At 41.8% G+C, this 17,374-nt stretch overlaps 1 protein-coding gene across 3 annotated transcripts; it reads right to left on the reverse strand.

Annotated features, from left to right (window-relative positions):
- Positions 1-428: 428 nt before the first annotated feature.
- LOC106589450 (protein mono-ADP-ribosyltransferase PARP9) lies at positions 429-16,847 on the reverse strand. Of its 3 annotated transcripts, none has more exons than XM_014179447.2 (8): positions 16,640-16,847; positions 8,638-9,570; positions 8,245-8,466; positions 7,844-8,062; positions 7,513-7,588; positions 6,887-7,365; positions 6,623-6,782; positions 429-1,527 (listed from the first exon to the last, which is right to left on the reverse strand). In XM_014179447.2, the coding sequence occupies exons 2-8, from the start codon at positions 9,529-9,531 to the stop codon at positions 1,223-1,225; spliced, it is 2,355 nt and encodes a 784-aa protein (XP_014034922.2). In that variant the 5' UTR covers positions 9,532-9,570; positions 16,640-16,847; the 3' UTR covers positions 429-1,222. The 3 variants fall into 3 exon arrangements, with proteins under 3 accessions (XP_014034922.2, XP_014034921.2, XP_045565961.1); XM_014179446.2 differs by having other exon boundaries at positions 7,483-7,588; XM_045710005.1 differs by having other exon boundaries at positions 7,483-7,588; positions 8,638-9,574; positions 16,653-16,798.
- Between the last annotated feature and the right edge of the window lie 527 nt (positions 16,848-17,374).

Genomic DNA, 17,374 nt, shown 5'->3' on the forward strand with positions numbered 1-17,374 from the left:
CATCTTATCATCGACTCATTAAGACCAAGCTCCCGTGCAGCAGCTCTATTTCCTTTTCCAACAGCCAGATCAATCGCCTTCAACTTGAAAGCTGCATCATATGCATTTCTCCGTGTCTTTGCCATGATGAGGGTGACAAAATGACTACCGTAATCAGAATGATGGGAAGTTTGAGAGCGCTCGATTTAATCTGAATAGTAAACAAAAAAGTTGTTTGACCGTAACCTGTTCGGCAATTTCATTGGTCTAATGAAAGCTTTATGCCGCCAAAAAAACTAGCTTATTGCCTTGTTCATTGATGGCTAGAGTAGAGTTCTGTTTTTTATGCAACAGTATCATCCAGTGTAATAAAAGCAAATTACTGTCTACCAAAGCATGTTGCTATACTTTTACATAATGCTATCACAATACGCACTCATTACAAAACAAACGATTGTCATTTTTATTGATAATACTGACATATAATTTCAGCAATGGGTTGTAAATGTTGTAACATTTATTCAAACTGCATTCATTTTGTTGGTTATAAACTGAAACCATAGTGCTTAGATACTGAAGCATAAAATGAAACAAAACCATTACAAATTAAAACCATATAAATGTGAAGTAAACATGTCGAATTCAATTTCCCTCCACCCAGACCAACCCTCTATAAATCTGTCCTGCAGCGTGCGCCATCCTTTGGTCTGACATGCGTGTTTGGAAACATGCGAGTGCAAGACCAAGTCAAGCTTCAGCACTTGATTAAGACGGCGGGAAGGATAATTGGCATAGATCAAGAATCAGCCACCAACCTATACACAAAACTAAAACTTGAAGGCATTTTACAGGACAGTACACATCCCCTTCACTCAAAACTCAGTCGCAGCAGCAGCCGGACAAGGGGAAAGAGACTTCTTCGAAAGAAAATCAAAACAGATAGATATAGGGACTCTTACTCCAACAGTCATTAGGCTGTATAATAGTCTGTGTCCCTCCAGTATACAGCATTTTGCACTTTCACTTTAAATGTGTAGCTCTTTGAATGAATCCTTTTGTGTAGCTTCTGTGTTTTCATGAACAGTCTTAAGCACATGGCCAAATTAATTTCCCCCTGGTGGGACAATAAAGTGGATCTAAATCCAGTTTTCCTGCATAGTCTACAGTAGAGCACAAAATAAAGATCAATATGGTTATTTTAAAACAAAATTACTTCATAGGACAATTTTCACCCATTATCAACTTAATTCTTATCAGAACTCATAGCATGATTATTTTTGCAGATGATCAGATATTCAGGTAGCGCCTGGTGACCATTGAAGATGACACAGGTGTCCACACCCCCTTTCACGCTGTCATACAGAGTGATGGGGTTTCCACTGGGGATCACCGGTGGCACAATAAGACCTGGTGAGCCATGTGTGGACTTCCCTGTAAGCACTTGCGCCTCAACGAAGTACAGGTATACCTCGTCTGCCAAGCGTTTCCACTGCTTCTTTGCCCCATCCACGCTGCCACTGAAGTAGATCCCCTCTCCGTAGTTTTGCACTACGGATGAAAGGAACACATTAACAATTAAAATTAAAGATGTGCTATCCAGAAATCGCTCCTCCATTTCCTGGTTGCTAAAATTTGAATAGTTAGCCTAATTTCAGTTTGTGACAAAACAAGCAAGTATAGAGCAGAGAATCATTGTATCATCTAAACCACTGAAATATATTTTCAGCTGTTCAAAGCTGGTATACAAAACTAAACTTAAGAACGGGAAGCATAGAAATAGAACAGATCTACCACTTCTTAGACTTGCTTTCAATGAGTGACAGATCTATAAACACATTTTTACGTGAATTTGGTTGGGTCTAGGCTGGCACATTTCGGGGATATTCAGAGGTGGAAACTAACATGTTAAATGTAGATGTTTTTTGCATTGGATATAAACTCAGCAAAAAATAAATAAACATCCTCTCACTGTCAACTGCGTATATTTTCAGCAAACTTAACGTGTAAATATATTTGTATGAACATAAGATTCAACAACAGACATAAACTGAACAAGTTCCAAAGACATGTGACTAACATAAATTGAATGTGTCCCTGAACGGGGGGGGCGCGGGTCAAAATCAAAAGTCAGTATGTGGTGTGGCCACCAGCTGCATTATGTACTGCAGTGCATCTCCTCCTCATGGACTGCACCAGATTTGCCAGTTCTTGCTGTGAGATGTTACCCCACTCTTCCACCAAGGCACCTACAAGTTCCCAGACATTTCTGGGGGGGAATGGGCCTAGCCCTCACCCTTCGATCCAACAGGTCCCAGACATGCTCAATGGGATTGAGATCCGGGATCTTCGCTGGCCATGGCAGAACACTGACATTCCTGTCTTGCAGGAAATCAGCCATACTGCTTGTTCTGTGCTTGGTGGCATTGTCATGCTGGAGGGTCATGTCAGGATGAGCCTGCAGGAGGGAGGATGTCTTCCCTGTAACGCACAGCGTTGAGGTTGCCTGCAATGACAACAAGCTCAGTCCAATGATGCTGTGACACACCGCCTCAGACCATGACGGACCCTCCACCTCCAAATCGATCCCGCTCCAGAGCATAGGCCTCGGTGTAACGCCCATTCCTTCAACGATAAACGCAAATCCGACCATCACCCCTGGTGAGACAAAACTGCGACTTGTCAGAGAAGAGCACTTTTTGCCAGTCCTGTCTGGTCCAACAACGGTGGGTTTGTGCCCATAGGCGACGTTGTTGCTGGTGAGGACCTGCCTTACAACAGGCCTACACGCCCTCAGTCCAGCCTCTCTCAGCCTGTTGTGGAAAGTCTGAGCACTGATGGAGGGATTGTGCGTTCCTGGTGTAACTCGGGCAGTTGTTGTTGCCATCCTGTACCTGTCCCGCAGGTGTGATGTTCGGATGTACCGATCCTGTGCAGGTGTTGTTACACGTGGTCTGTCACTGCGAGGACGATCAGCTGTCCGTCCTGTCTCCCTGTAGCGCTGTCTTAGGCGTCTCACAGTATGGACATTGCAATTTATTGCACTGGCCACATCTGCAGTCCTCATGCCTCCTTGCAGCATGCCTAAGGCACATTCACGCAGATGAGCAGGGACCCTGGGCATCTTTCTTTTGGTGTTTTTCCAGAGTCAGTAGAAAGGCCTCTTTAATGTCCTAAGTTTTCATAACTGTGACCTTAATTGCCTACCGTCGGTAAGCTGTTAGTGTCTTAACGACCGTTCCACAGGTGTGTGTTAATTGTTTATGGTTCATTAAACAAGTATGGGAAACAGTGTTTAAACCATTTTTAATGAAGATCTGTGAAGTTATTTTGATTTTTACTAATTATCTTTCAAAGACAGTGTCCTGAAAAAGGGACGTTTCTTTTTTTGCTGGGTTTATTTACCATATGGAGACAGAAACATAAACCTTTTACCTTACCATAAGTATACATAATTGCAAATGATTAAATCCTTCCAATAGAAAAAAAAACTTGAGTTAGAAATGGAACTTTAATTAAATGAGTTGACTCTTCACATGGGATGAATTCACTGAACAAAAGAAAGGAATATTGAATGATCCATCACATCTCCCAAAAACGTTTTCAACATGCATCTGTAAAATGATAGTCTAGAAACTAAAGCTTTGGTTGTCTTCCTCTCAGGCTTCCATGTCTTCTCCCTGGACCTCCTCAATGTCCACCTCTTGAACATCAGATTCTGAGGCCTCATCTTCACTGTCACTTTCCAACCTTGTTGAGGATGGCTCGTTGTCAGGCTCAAAAGCCTCAAATTTGCCCGGATGGCCACCAATTTTTCAACCTTTTGTATTGGTCAGCCTGTTACATGCTTTGGTGCGTGTGTTCCCAAAAAAGGAGCAGTTGCGATCTGAGGCGGCTGATGTTGGTGGGATTTGGAGGATGGAGGTAACAGGGGAAAGAGCCTCAGATCAAAGTCCCTTCCACCAGGTGGCTGATGAGATCCATTGTCATGACTGCCATATTGCATCTCCATCCCAAAGCCCTTGCTTGGAAGTGTACTTAACCAAACTGCCAAGAACCTTGCCTTCATTCAGGCCAAGGTGGCGAGACACAGTCGTGATGACACCATAGGCCTTGTTGATCTCTGCACCATACTTGGGGTATGCTGGCATGTATGGGCTTCAGGCAGAAGTCTTCACGCTTTTTGATGTATTTCAGAACTGTAGTTTCCTCTGCTTGGAGCAACAGTGAAGTGGGCAGGGTAGTACGGATTTCTCCTCTTACATCTACAAGCAGAGTCTGAATATCAGACAGGATGGCATTGTCTCCCTCAATCCGTGCAATGGCTACTGTTATAGGTTTCAGGAGATTCAGGCTGCTTACCACTCTCCCAAAATACATCATCCAGGAGGTTCCTCTTGATGGGGCTGTCCATATCGGCAGACTGTGATATGGCCATTTCTTGGAGACTCCTTCCCATCCAGGAGACTGTCAAACATGACACCACCCAAACGGGTGTTGCTGGGCACCATCAATGTGGTGCTCTTATTCTTCTCACTTTGCATGGTGAGGTATATTGCTGCTATAACTTGATGACCCTTCACATACCTAACCATTTCCTTGACTCTCTTGTAGAGGGTATCCATTGTTTTCAGTGCCATGATGTCCTTGAGGAGCAGATTCAATGCATGAGCAGCACAGCCAATTGGTGTGATGTGAGGGTAGGACTACTCCACTTTAGATCAAGCAGCCTTTATGTTCGCAGCATTGTCTGTCACCAGTGCAAATACCTTCTGTGGTCTAAGGTCATTGATGACTGCCTTCAGCGCATCTGCAATGTAGAGACCGGTGTGTGTTGTCCCTTGTGTCTGTGCTCTTGTAGAATACTGGTTGAGGGGTGGAGATGTAGTTAATTATTCCTTTCCCACGAACATTCGACCACCCATCAGAGATGATTGCAATACAGTCTTCTTTCTCTATGATTTTGACCTTCACTTGAACTCTGCATCCAGCAAATGAGTAGATAAAGCATGTCTGGTTGGAGGGGTGTATGCTGGGCGAAGAACATTCAAAAATCTCTTCCAATACACATTGCCTGTGAGCATCAGAGGTGAACCAGTCGCATACACAGCTCGAGCAAGACATTCATCAGCATTTCTCTGACTACGTTCCTCCATTGAGTTAAAAAAAAAAATGAGCTGTTGCTGTCGATAAGGTGTCTGATGCATCATTTTCACCTCGAATAAAAGTAAAGGGACTTTTGTCATAGGTTGGTTGTTGTGAGCGCTGAGGGAACTTTATGCACTTGGCTAGATGATTCTGCATCTTTGTTGAATTCTTCACATGTGATTTGACACAGTATTTGCAAATGTACACAGCTTTTCCTTCTACATTAGCTGCAGTGAAATGTCTCCACACATCAGATAGTGCCCGTGGCATTTTCCTGTAAAGATGAGAAGAAAAAAAATGAAGAAAAAAAACCTCCAAATACAATTCCATGTACAGATAAATTGTTAAGCAGTTAGATTAAACAACTCCTTTGTAAGATAAATGTTTAAAATGAAACATGTATGCAAACAGGTGAATTAACACTCCTCAGTTAGCAGGCTCAAGCAAGCTAAAACCCACATGGTAGCAAAAACTAACTTGCAGAAATTGTTAACAAGTTAGAAATGATTTTAAAACATACTTTGCTGTAGGCTACTATTTACTAGTTAACAAAAAAATCATGTATGTCATAAAATATTCACCCCATCCAGTATTGTAATCAATACTTACCAGAAAGCATGTAGTCCTTGGCTCAGACAGTGTAGTAGTGTGGGCTGAATAGCATCTCATTAGTGTGCAAGAACTTGAGAATCAGCTGCACATGTGATGGAAGAATGCACTGTGCATGTGATGAAAGAATGCACTGCGTATGCAGAGGGTTGGAATTCCTTTGAATTGGGGTCAGTTTAACCAAAATATGCCACAAGACCTAGAATTGCCTATGTGTATCCCACAAAAAAAGGTTCACTGTTATAAGCCAACTGTTTTTGATGAATTTAAGCAGAATTCCCCAAATTCCCAGGCTTAAGTCCCCATGGAAAATTTCCCGATATTTACCGGAAAGTTTCTGACCCTTTGCAACCCTAGTTGGGTCACCCAAAAGGTTACATATTGCAGTAATACATTAAATTAATTGCTTCACAACAATTATTTCAGAGCTATTCTCCAAACACATTGCTGGTTCCATCAAAATAGAACACATTGAATGTCATTAGAATGAATAGAATGTAATTCTAAAGAATGTCATTTGTTTTTATTCAAGGGTTCCACCTCCGTCAATCGGTTGCGGCATGCCATTGTTATCAAAGTTTTACAGACGCCTCAGCCATAGTTGCGCCCAAAAGTCGAGTCGTGACCAGTCATTCTGAATGGGGGCTCGTGACTGTTTGGTCTAAATTACACTATAGCAGCCAGGTAATACGATGACATTGCTAAAGTAGGCAAATTATTAGTCGGAAACATCATTATGATGTCAAATTTACTTTAGACGGCAATGTTGCCTTTAGTGGGCAAAGTTCATCAGCTCCAATTGAGAATGCATTAAGCAGAATATGCAGTTGGGTGCAATGCAATATTGTGACGCAACGTACAACCCATGAATATGTGGCTTCTCTCTTACCGTCTGGTGGTGCAAACTCCCTCTGGAAGCCCACCCTGTTGAGCAGACCACAGTATTGTGCTGGCAGGCGCTGGTACATTCGCTGAGAGGTAGACACCGCCAACTGCTTCTTTTTAAGCTCGAAGACCTGCTTCAGGGCACTGTTCTCCACTTTCTCAACCTGTAACACATTTTCCATAACCATATTTTATTGGTCATCAGGCAGTTAATATCTCAGATTGCACCTTTATTGTTAAATCTGTTGTTTCTTGTGCGGACACTCACCCTGACAATTTCTAGCCCGGAAAAATCCAGCCGGCTGTGTCTATAGTCAGAACTGCTCTCGCTGACAGGATTCCTTGGGGAACTGGTGGAAGTTCTCAGGCCAATGTCACGCTCCTCTTCTTTTGCGAAATCCTCTTGGACTTTGCAGCACATGGCTTCCACCTCGAATACAGCAGCTATGACATCTCTAGAAGCCCCATGGATGTTCATGCCGGCACAACCATCTTTAAAGAACACCTCAATGGAAACTTTGAACTTGGTCTGAAAGGTCAGCAGCTTTTCAAACTCATGTTGACCAAAGTGCTGGATGAAATTGTTGCGAATGGTGAAGTCCTTCTTGAAGGGAGGGTACAGAACAGAAAAATACCAGTGTCTGGCCTCTCTCAATGTCTCATCAAAGGCACTGCTGAGCTCGATATATGGTTGTGCACTTTCCCTTGGATCTCTGGAGTCAAAATAGCCAGTTGTGGGCTGAAATCCTTGCACACAAGACACAAAATAATAATTTAATCCAAAATACTGCATGCATAGTGCAAAAACCGTTGTAATAAATATGTATCAAGAGTTCTGTTAACACACAAATGATAATAACATACCACTTCTACTTCTTTTGACTGGGATCTCACCTTGAGCAGAGGCGCTGTTGAAGGAGCTAGAATATTGTGTTGCGCCTTGAAGAGATTTCAGTTTGTCTTCAAAAGCCTGTGGAAAAGAGCAGAAATATGTGATCACTGGTAACTATCACTGGTAACTATATCAACTCTGGTGTCATAAGACGACAGCAAAGAACTGAAGTCTTTTGGTTTAGAAATGTATCATATTCGCAACTCTTCGGTTCAAAAACGGTTAAGTAATTTAATTTCAAAAGAGTGAAATCGTCAAAGAGCTGTGGGACTATTACCAGGCCACGAAGGATTAGTATGAAAGTGACTGATAATACTTTGATCGTACACATACCCTATATGTCTCAGTGTCCGCTGGATATATAACATAATAGATATCCATGATCGTTCCATTGTTTTTCTTGGCAAATTTCACTGCTGTGTCCACCATAATCTGGGCAACCTCTTGCTTGTTGAAGCCCAACATACCAGTACCAATGGCTGGGAAGGAGATTGATGACAGCGTTTTTTTTTGGGCCATGCTCAGACACTTTGAGATGACATCACCAAGAATCTGTCATGACAAGAATACAGAAAGCTTACAAGTCAGTTTTTTATTCTATATGTTATACTTCTGGACTAGAGCCATAGTAAAATATATAGTTAGATCTTTGATATACTACCCTTAACATATTGCTAGGAACAAGGTAGGATAACTATTTTATGTTTGATCTCAACAGCCTTATTTGTATTTACCTTTTCAAATGCTTGCTTTCTGTTAGGACATATCGTGTGGTACACGAAACGGCATGATAATTTGTGTCCAGTGGTCTCAATAACGTCACCGTATTTGTTGTAGTTGTAGCATTTCGATATCTCCTCCTGTATGCCTTTTCCAGCCTTTTGCAGAATTGCTTTGGATATTGCCCCGTATGACAAATCAAGGTCGGAAGAAATTGTGTTCACAATGCCGCTTGTCTGTCAAAAAGACGAGCAAGCCAGAATACCAGTTAATGTTTTCATATATTTGGAAATATGTTCCAAATGCTGAACCAAAGCCAAATATTCATACACATTCCTCCATCAGTCATGTCTACCATTAAATTCTGATTATTTATCCTTTATGCTAGATTTTCTATTATTTTGTACCTTTTGTGTCTCAATGTATCCTTTTTTGAGGTTCAGAGAGACATTGTTGACTTTCATCGAAGTTGAGCCGTTTCCGTGACTTACAACTTTACTGTATGAAGCTTTAGGTGGCAGCCCCCAAGCTGCCGCTGGTTGACTGTGTGAAACCGTTGACCCCAGTATTTCACAGCATGCTCTCTTCATCTCCCCGACCGATAGGTCATCGTGATTGACCAGGCGAACCTCTAAAGGAGCTCCGGAGTAATTGTGATCATGGTACTGTTTCAGGGTTTTAACAATGACGTCTGCACAGAGCGGCAGGGGAAAGTTGAACAGGCCAGAACTTATGGCAGGAATGGCAACAGACTTCAGATTATGTTTCTTCATCTCCTCTAGAATGTTTCTAACAGCCTTTTCAAGTTTTGGTGTGGCAATATTAACATCATCTTTTTGGGGTTTGTATGGTAGGCTTGGACCAACGACATGAATGATCTTCTTGCATGGAAGGTATCCAGGTGAGGCGACGATGGCATATCCCGTTAACAACCTTCCGTGGGCGTTGATGTACCGGTCACTCTCTCGCTGGATATCTGGGCCACCGGCATCGCTAAGCGCCTTGGCGAGACCTCCCACATGACTGAGGTGCTCATTGGCCGCGTTGACCACAGCATCTACACCACAGTGAGTGGTAAGGTCGTCCCTCCATACAGACACCCTGAGGCCCTTGGACAGCTGGGTAGAAAACGTAATCTCAGGCTTCATGGACTGTCCTGCACCTGCACTGGCAGCATTCACACCATGGAGCACGGCAGTGCATCCAAACTTGCTTTGCAGGGCGTAAGTCAGAGCTGGTCCACATTGGCCCAGGATGCTCACCATCTCCTCCTCCACAGGGATATTATCTGACTTGGCCATGGCTCACACAAAACAGGGTATCCAATGTTGTTCTGCGGACTGAGGAAAACATTTGAGTGTAAGACGTCATATGCAATTAAGGCATACATTACACAAGTCAAATGAGCTTCTTATGAACATGACACAAGCTTTCATATATTAGTTTTTTTTGTAATAGCCTACATTATGTAATTTTTTCCCATTCATAGATCATTCACATGGCCTAGCTTACATTACCAACACCCTATCAAGGTGCATGTTGTTCTAATAACTAAATGTGTTACCACTTATTAATTTGATAATTATGAAAACAATACTTTATTGGGACATCAGAAAGCAGTTTTGCTGGAACAACACTGTGACCTTGAGGACTAGGCTATAATCAAAACTGAAAGTAAACTGACTTGACTGATCTGGTTAAATAAGTAAATTAAAAAGATACAATAGTCAATATCACTCACAAGCTCAACAAAATTGAATTTAATATTACATTTGAGTAAAGCACAAATATTGCAGGGTGTAGATTAGGGTTGAATGGTGGGAACCCGATTACCGAGATTTACCACCGAAAATCACTTTTCCCGGGATAAGTACCTGCGAGAAACTGGTCAATTATAATAACTTATTTATATGAACAGCATGGCATGAAATGGAACTTTTAAATGATATGCAATGTCTACATCTGGCTTCTCTATGGCCTCTGCATGATTAATCAACTCTCAAGGTGGGGTCAGACAGCCCGTCTCATCATGGTACCTTTTTTACTTGTGACAGGAAGGCCTACATTTGCTGCAGCATAGCCTATGCTACAGTAATATACTGCTCAAAAAAATAAAGGGAACACTTAAACAACACATCCTAGATCTGAATGAAAGAAATAATCTTATTAAATACTTTTTTCTTTACATAGTTGAATGTGCTGACAACAAAATCACACAAAAATAATCAATGGAAATCCAATTTATCATTGTGAAGATGCTGGATGAAACAGGTACAAAAGTATCTATATCCACAGTAAAACGAGTCTTATATCAACAACCCGAAAGGCCGCTCAGCAAGGAACAAGCCACTGCTCCAAAACCACCATAAAAAAAGCCAGACTACGGTTTGCAATTGCACATGGGGACAAAGATCGTACTTTTTTGAGAAATGTCCTCTAGTCTGAGGAAACAAAAATATAACTGTTTGGCCATATTGACCATCGTTATGTTTGAAGAGAAAAGGGGGAGGCTTGCAACCCGAAGAACACTGTCCCAACCGTGAAGCACAGGGGTGGCAGCATCATGTTGTGGGGGTGCTTTGCTGCAAGAGGGACTGGTGCACATCACAAAATAGATGGCATCATGAGGGCAGAAAATTATGTGGATATATTGAAGCAACATCTCAAGACAGTCAGGAAGTTAAAGCTTGGTCGCAAATGTGCCTTCCAAATGGACAATGACCCCAAGCATACTTCCAAAGTTGTGGCAAAATGGCTTAAGGACAACAAAGTCAAGGTATTGGAGTGGCCATCACAAAGCCCTGACCTCAATCCTATAGAAAAATTTGTGGGCAGAACTGAAAAAGCGTGTGCAAGCAAGGCCTACAAACCTGCCTCAGTTACACCAGCTCTGTCTGGAGGAATGGGACAAAATTCACCCAACTTATTGTGGGAAGCTACCTGAAACGTTTGACCCAAGTTAAACAATTTAAATACTAATTGAGTGCATGTAAACTTCTGACCCACTGGGAATGTGATGAAAGAAATAAAAGCTGAAATATTCCCCCTATTATTCTGACATTTCACATTCTTAAAATAAAGTGGTGATCCAAACTGACCTATGCCTTGGAATTGTTACTAGGATTAAATGTCAGGAATTGTGAACAACTGAGTTTAAATGTATTTGGCGTATGGAAACTTCCGACTTCAACTGCATGTACATTAAGGTAGAGTTATTAAAGTGACTATGCATAGATGATAACAACAGAGAGTAGCATAGGTGTAAAAGAGGGGGAGAGGGCAATGCAAATAGTCTGGGTAACCATTTGATTAGGTGTTCAGGAGTCTTATGGCATGGGGGTAGAAGCTGTTTAGAAGCCTCTTGGACCTATACTTGGCGCTCCAGTACTGCTTGCCATGCGGTAGCGGAGAGAACATTCTATGACTAGGGTGGCTGGAGGCTTTGACAATTTGTAGGGCTTTCCTCTGACACCTCCTGGTATAGAGGTCCTGGATGGCAGGAAGCTTGGCCCCAGTGTTGTACTAGGCTGTACGCACTACCCTCTGAAGTGCCTTGCAGTCCTAGGCCGAGCAGTTGCCATACCAGGCAGTGATGCAACCCGTCAGGATGCTCTTGATGGTGCAGCTGTGGAAACTTTTGAGGATCTCAGGACCCACACCAAATCTTTTCAGTTTCCTGAGGGGGAGTAGGTTTTATTGTGCCCTCTTCACAACTGTCTTGGTGTGCTTCGACCATGTTAGTTTGTTGGTGATGTGGACACCAAGGAACTTGAAGCTCTCAACCTGCTCCACTGCAGCCCTGTCAATGAGAATGGGTGAATGCTCGGTCCTCTTTTTCCTGTAGTCCACAATCATCTCCTTTGTCTTGATCATGTTGAGGGAGAGGTTGTTGTCCTGGCACCACACGGTCAGGTCTCTGACCTTCTTCCTATAGGCCGTCTCGTCATTGATCACGCCTACTGCTGTTGTGTTGTCTGCAAACTTAATGATGGTGTTGGAGTCGTGCCTGGCCGTGCAGTCACGAGTGAACAGGGAGTACAGGAGGGGACTGATTCCGCACCCTTGAGGGGCCCCTTTGTTGAGGATCAGCGTGGCGCACGTTTTGTTATCTACCCTTTACCATCTGGGGCAGCCCAACTTCCAGTGAAATTGCAGTGTACGAAAGTCAAATTACAGAAATAGTCATATTTAACATACATGAAAATACAAGTCTCATATCAGTTAACTTGTTATGGATAGGGGGCAGTATTTTCACGGCCAGATAAAAACGTACCCGATTTAATCTGGTTATTACTCCTGCCCAGAAACTAGAATATGCATATAATTAGTAGCTTTGGATAGAAAACACTCCAAAGTTTCTAAAACTGTTTGAATGGTGTCTGAGTATAACATAACTCAAACAGCAGGCCAAAACCTGAGAAGATTCTGTACAGGAAGTACCCTGTCTGACCATTTCTTGGCCTTCTTTGCCATCTCTATCCAAAACAGGGGATCTCTGCTGTAACGTGACACTTTCTAAGGCTCCCATAGGCTCTAAGAAGGCGCCAGAACGTTGAATGATGACTTTGCAGTCTCTGGCTGAAAAACAGTAGCGCATTTGGATAGTGGTCGATCTGAGAACAATGAGACGGGTGCGCGCGTGCACGAGACGACTCCATGTTTACATTTTCAGTCTGAACGAAAACAGGGTTTCCCGGTCGGAATATTATCGCTATTTTACGAGAAAAAATGCATAAAAATTGATTTTAAACAGCGGTTGACATGCTTCGAAGTACGGTAATGGAATATTTAGAATTTTTTGTCACGAAATGTGGTTCGGATAGTGTCTTGAACGCACAACAAAACGCCGCTATTTGGATATAACTATGGATTATTTGGGACCAAACCAACATTTGTTATTGAAGTAGAAGTCCTGGGAGTGCATTCTGACGAAGAACAGCAAAGGTAATCAAATTTTTCTTATAGTAAATCTGAGTTTGGTGAGTGCCAAACTTGGTGGGTGTCAAAATAGCTAGCCATGATGGCCGGTCTATCTACTCAGAATATTGCAAAATGTGCTTTCACCGAAAAGCTATTTTAAAATCGGACACAGCGATTACATAAAGGAGTTCGGTATCTATAATTCTTAAAATATTTGTTGTGTTTTTTGTGAATGTTTATCGTGAGTAATTTAGTAAATTCACCGGAAGTGTTCGGTGGGAATGCTAGTTCTGAACGTCACATGCTAATGTAAAAAGCTGGTTTTTGATATAAATATGAACTTGATTGAACAAAACATGCATGTATTGTATAACATAATGTCCTAGGAGTGTCATCTGATGAAGATCATCAAAGGTTAGTGCTGCATTTAGCTGTGGTTTTGTTTTTTGTGACATTATATGCTAGCTTGAAAAATGGGTGTCTGATTATTTCTGGCTGGGTACTCTCCTGACATAATCTAATGTTTTGCTTTCGTTGTAAAGCCTTTTTGAAATCGGACAGTGTGGTTAGATAAAGGAGATTCTTGTCTTTAAAATGGTGTAAAATAGTCATATGTTTGGAAAAATTGAAGTTTTCGGATTTTCGAGGAGTTTGTATTTCGCGCCACGCCCATCATTGGATATTGGAGCAGGTGTTCCGCTAGCGGAACGTCTAGATGTAAGAGGTTAAAAGCTTAACTTCTTGTTAATCAAGCCGCTGTGTCAGATTTCAAAAAGGCTTTACGACGAAAGCACACCATGCGATTATCTGAGGACAGTGCCCAGCACACAAAAGCATTAAAAACATTTTCGAATCAGGCACTCCAAAAGGTCCCAGCAACATCACAAATGGTCGTTTTGTTCGATTAAGTCCTTCTTTATATCCCCAAAAACTCAGTTTAGCTAGCGCGCTTCATTCAATAATACACCGATTTCCCTCCTTCAAAATAAATCCCAAACGTTACCAATAAACTTCTCCAAACAAGTCAAACAACGTTTTTAATCAAACCTCAGGTACCCTAATACGTAAATAAATTATAAAAATTAAGACGGAGAATCGTCATTGTCATTACCGGAGATAAACAACAAAGTATGCGCATTTGCCAGTACGCGTAACAAACACTACAGCCAAAATGGGAGCCACTTAGAAAAACTACAAATTCTAGCTAATTTTTCCAAAAACAAGCCTGAAACTCTTTCTAAAGACTTGACATATAGTGGAAGCCCTAGGAACTGCAATCTGAGAGGTTTTCCCTTCATATTAAAAATAACAGCCATTGGAATCAATGGTGGGCTAAATATTTTTTTCTTTCTGGGTGGTTTGTCCTTGGGTTTTCGCCTGCCATATCAGTTCTGTTATACTCAGACATTATTTTAACAGTTTTATCAACTTTAGAGTGTTTTCTATCCAAATTTAATGATATGCATAACCTTGCTTCTGGCCCTGAGTAACAGGCAGTTTACTTTGGGCACGCTTGTCATCCAGACGTCAAAATACTGCCCCCTAGCCCGGCAGTAGGTCTTACTCACATCGGCTGCGGAGAGCATTTTCACACAGTGTTCCGGAACAGCTGGTGCTTTCATGCATGTTTCAGTGTTATTTGCCTCGAAGCGAGCATAGAACTAGTTTAGCTTGTCTGGTAGGCTCGTGAGAGGAGCGGTGTGAGTAGTAGATCTGTACCAGTACAGAGGGATAGGCCAACAAGTGATATATGTTTCAGTAAGATTGGATTTTTAGCATTTATAGCAATGGTTATCAACTGTACTGCAGGGATGGAATGTAAGTCGCAGAAAATTGAGGTTGTGGTGGCAGCTGCAGAGGTATTTGGGTGTGCGAGACTTGAAATCAGAATACTTATCACCATTTTTTTCTTAACTTCTTAAAGCATTGTTGGCTAGGGGCTATAGTAATTTTTTTGCAGCATATTGTGAAATAATGTAATGAAATTATTAAAAGCTTTAAAGGAACCTGTAATCATACCTGTATAGCATGAGAAAAGCCCATATATAAAGTAGACACATATTGTAATCCAGATGCATGCCTGGATAGGAAGTGTCATAATTAATATAATGAATGCACATATGAATATTACCTGCTGAATGCTGATACACTCAAATATACTAAAGTGTACTTATGACATCAGAATACTTAACACTATTTGTTGTTAACTTCTTAAAGCATTGTTGGGACTTGTAAGTAAGCATTTCACTGCAACACCTGTTGTATTCGTCACCTGACAAATAAAATTTGATTTGAAAAGTTACAGGGTGTGTTAAGTGGTGGTGTCCCATCCTTTCTGGCTGGTGGCCTGAGGTAGGACTAAATAGATTGAAATAGTGGAGTAGGGTGGTGGGTTAAAAAAAAAATCAATTATTTAGTGTGTGTAGGGTATTTGTTGATTGTATTTCATGTTTTTGAGCAAAGTATAAGGGAGTTATACTCCAATCTAGTAGGTGGCGGTAATGCAACATGTATTGGATGCCAACCACCGTGGAAGTTTCAACTTTACCACAGTGCCAGTTTACTTTATATCTCGTCGGAAAGTGAGCACTCAAACGTTTTAATCGCAGGTGTGTATGCAATACTCTGTCATGTCATGGTTGCTGAAATTATACACTGTTCGCTCAAATTCAGTTTGTGAGAAAACAAGCACTAACTGGTGCTGGGAATCATCTAAATCACAGTGAAATATTTTCAATAAGCAAAAATATTTGGTTTTGGAGTAGTTTGAAGCTGGTGGACCAAAACCGAAAGAGAAAGGCTCAAGCGCGAATCTTTGCCAAGTTACAGTTCTGTTTCAATTCACCTAGCTTTCACATAGGGGTTAAGTCCTGAGAAATTCTATGGGTGTGTTCGTAAATTCGGACATCAACGGCACCCAAGCTAACTGGCCAGCTACTTCCAGACACTAATGAGAACACCGCACTCTGACCATTCTACTCGCCTTAGCATAGCTGGTTAGGCTGTTTTCATGTTGTTATCTAGAGCGTTGGTGACTGGTCCTGTGCTACAGGCAATTTAATTACGTTCACTGACATGGTCATATGCAACGTGTTGCCAGTTCGTAAATTCCTCAGTTATTCTGCGCTCTGACACTCGGATGAGAGCGCTTGAAATCGGAGTAGATAGCCAGAGTGAATTTACTAACGCACACTGTGTAGCAGTTCTAAACACTTTCCAAATGTCGGTCTTGTTGGACACACTTACACCTCATGTTAAACATCCTGCACGCGCGCCATAAATGGACAACAGCTTACTATCCACGCATCCAAAACACACTCTAGCCCAATACAGAAACGGGCTAACTTTAAAGCGACCTAAATCTAACAATCAGTTTCCAGATGACAGTATCCCTCCCAACAACTAACGTACATTGTCACAACGTACCTGCTGTACTTTTACAATCGAACCAACCAGCAAAGAAATAGTAAAGCTACGTAGTCTACTCACCTGACGAGTCGACTGGATATTAAAAAATATGGAATTCAATGCGTCGAGTCGTCGTCGACAAAGCTCAAAACTGAAAGAAATGATCAGTAAAATGACATTTAAACACGCCCAGTCTTGGATGCGAAACCTAACGTGCCTACCGTTCTCCTAGCAGCAGGATATTATGTTGGCAACACGATCGCGGATTTGTTTTCTTCAAAATAAGAGTCCCCCTGCAAAGACATGCTAAACTTTGGTAATATCGATTTTTGGGGGGGGCGGTCTAAGGCAACCACATGTTCCGTATTGTGCGGGACAGTCCCGAATTTTAGCCCTTTGTCCTGCGTCTCGCAATCATGTCCGCATTTTCCCACTAAATTCAAACATATTCCCGTATTCCAGTCACATTCCAACCTGTCTCCTGCAGTCACGTTATGGAAAGATATATTATACGGATGTGGTACTGGCAGTGGCGACCCGTTATCCGTCATTCAGAGCCCCACCTGTTTTGAGCCCTACATTTTTAGCAACCAAAAAAATAAATATATATATATATATATATATATATAAATACATAAAATTGGGGCTTGCCTGTTTTGCATGTTATTTTGGCATTAATACGTGTCACATATCAGTTTGCTAACAATGTAAAAAATATATATATAATTGAGTTAATAAAGCCGCATACAAACAGGCAGCTCCAAAATGCAGGTGTTTAAGCCTAGCTCAGTGCTTTCTGTGGTGGTGGTGCTGGCC

The sequence above is a fragment of the Salmo salar genome, chromosome ssa28, assembly GCF_905237065.1.
Source record: "Salmo salar chromosome ssa28, Ssal_v3.1, whole genome shotgun sequence".
NCBI classification, from domain to species: domain Eukaryota; kingdom Metazoa; phylum Chordata; class Actinopteri; order Salmoniformes; family Salmonidae; genus Salmo; species Salmo salar.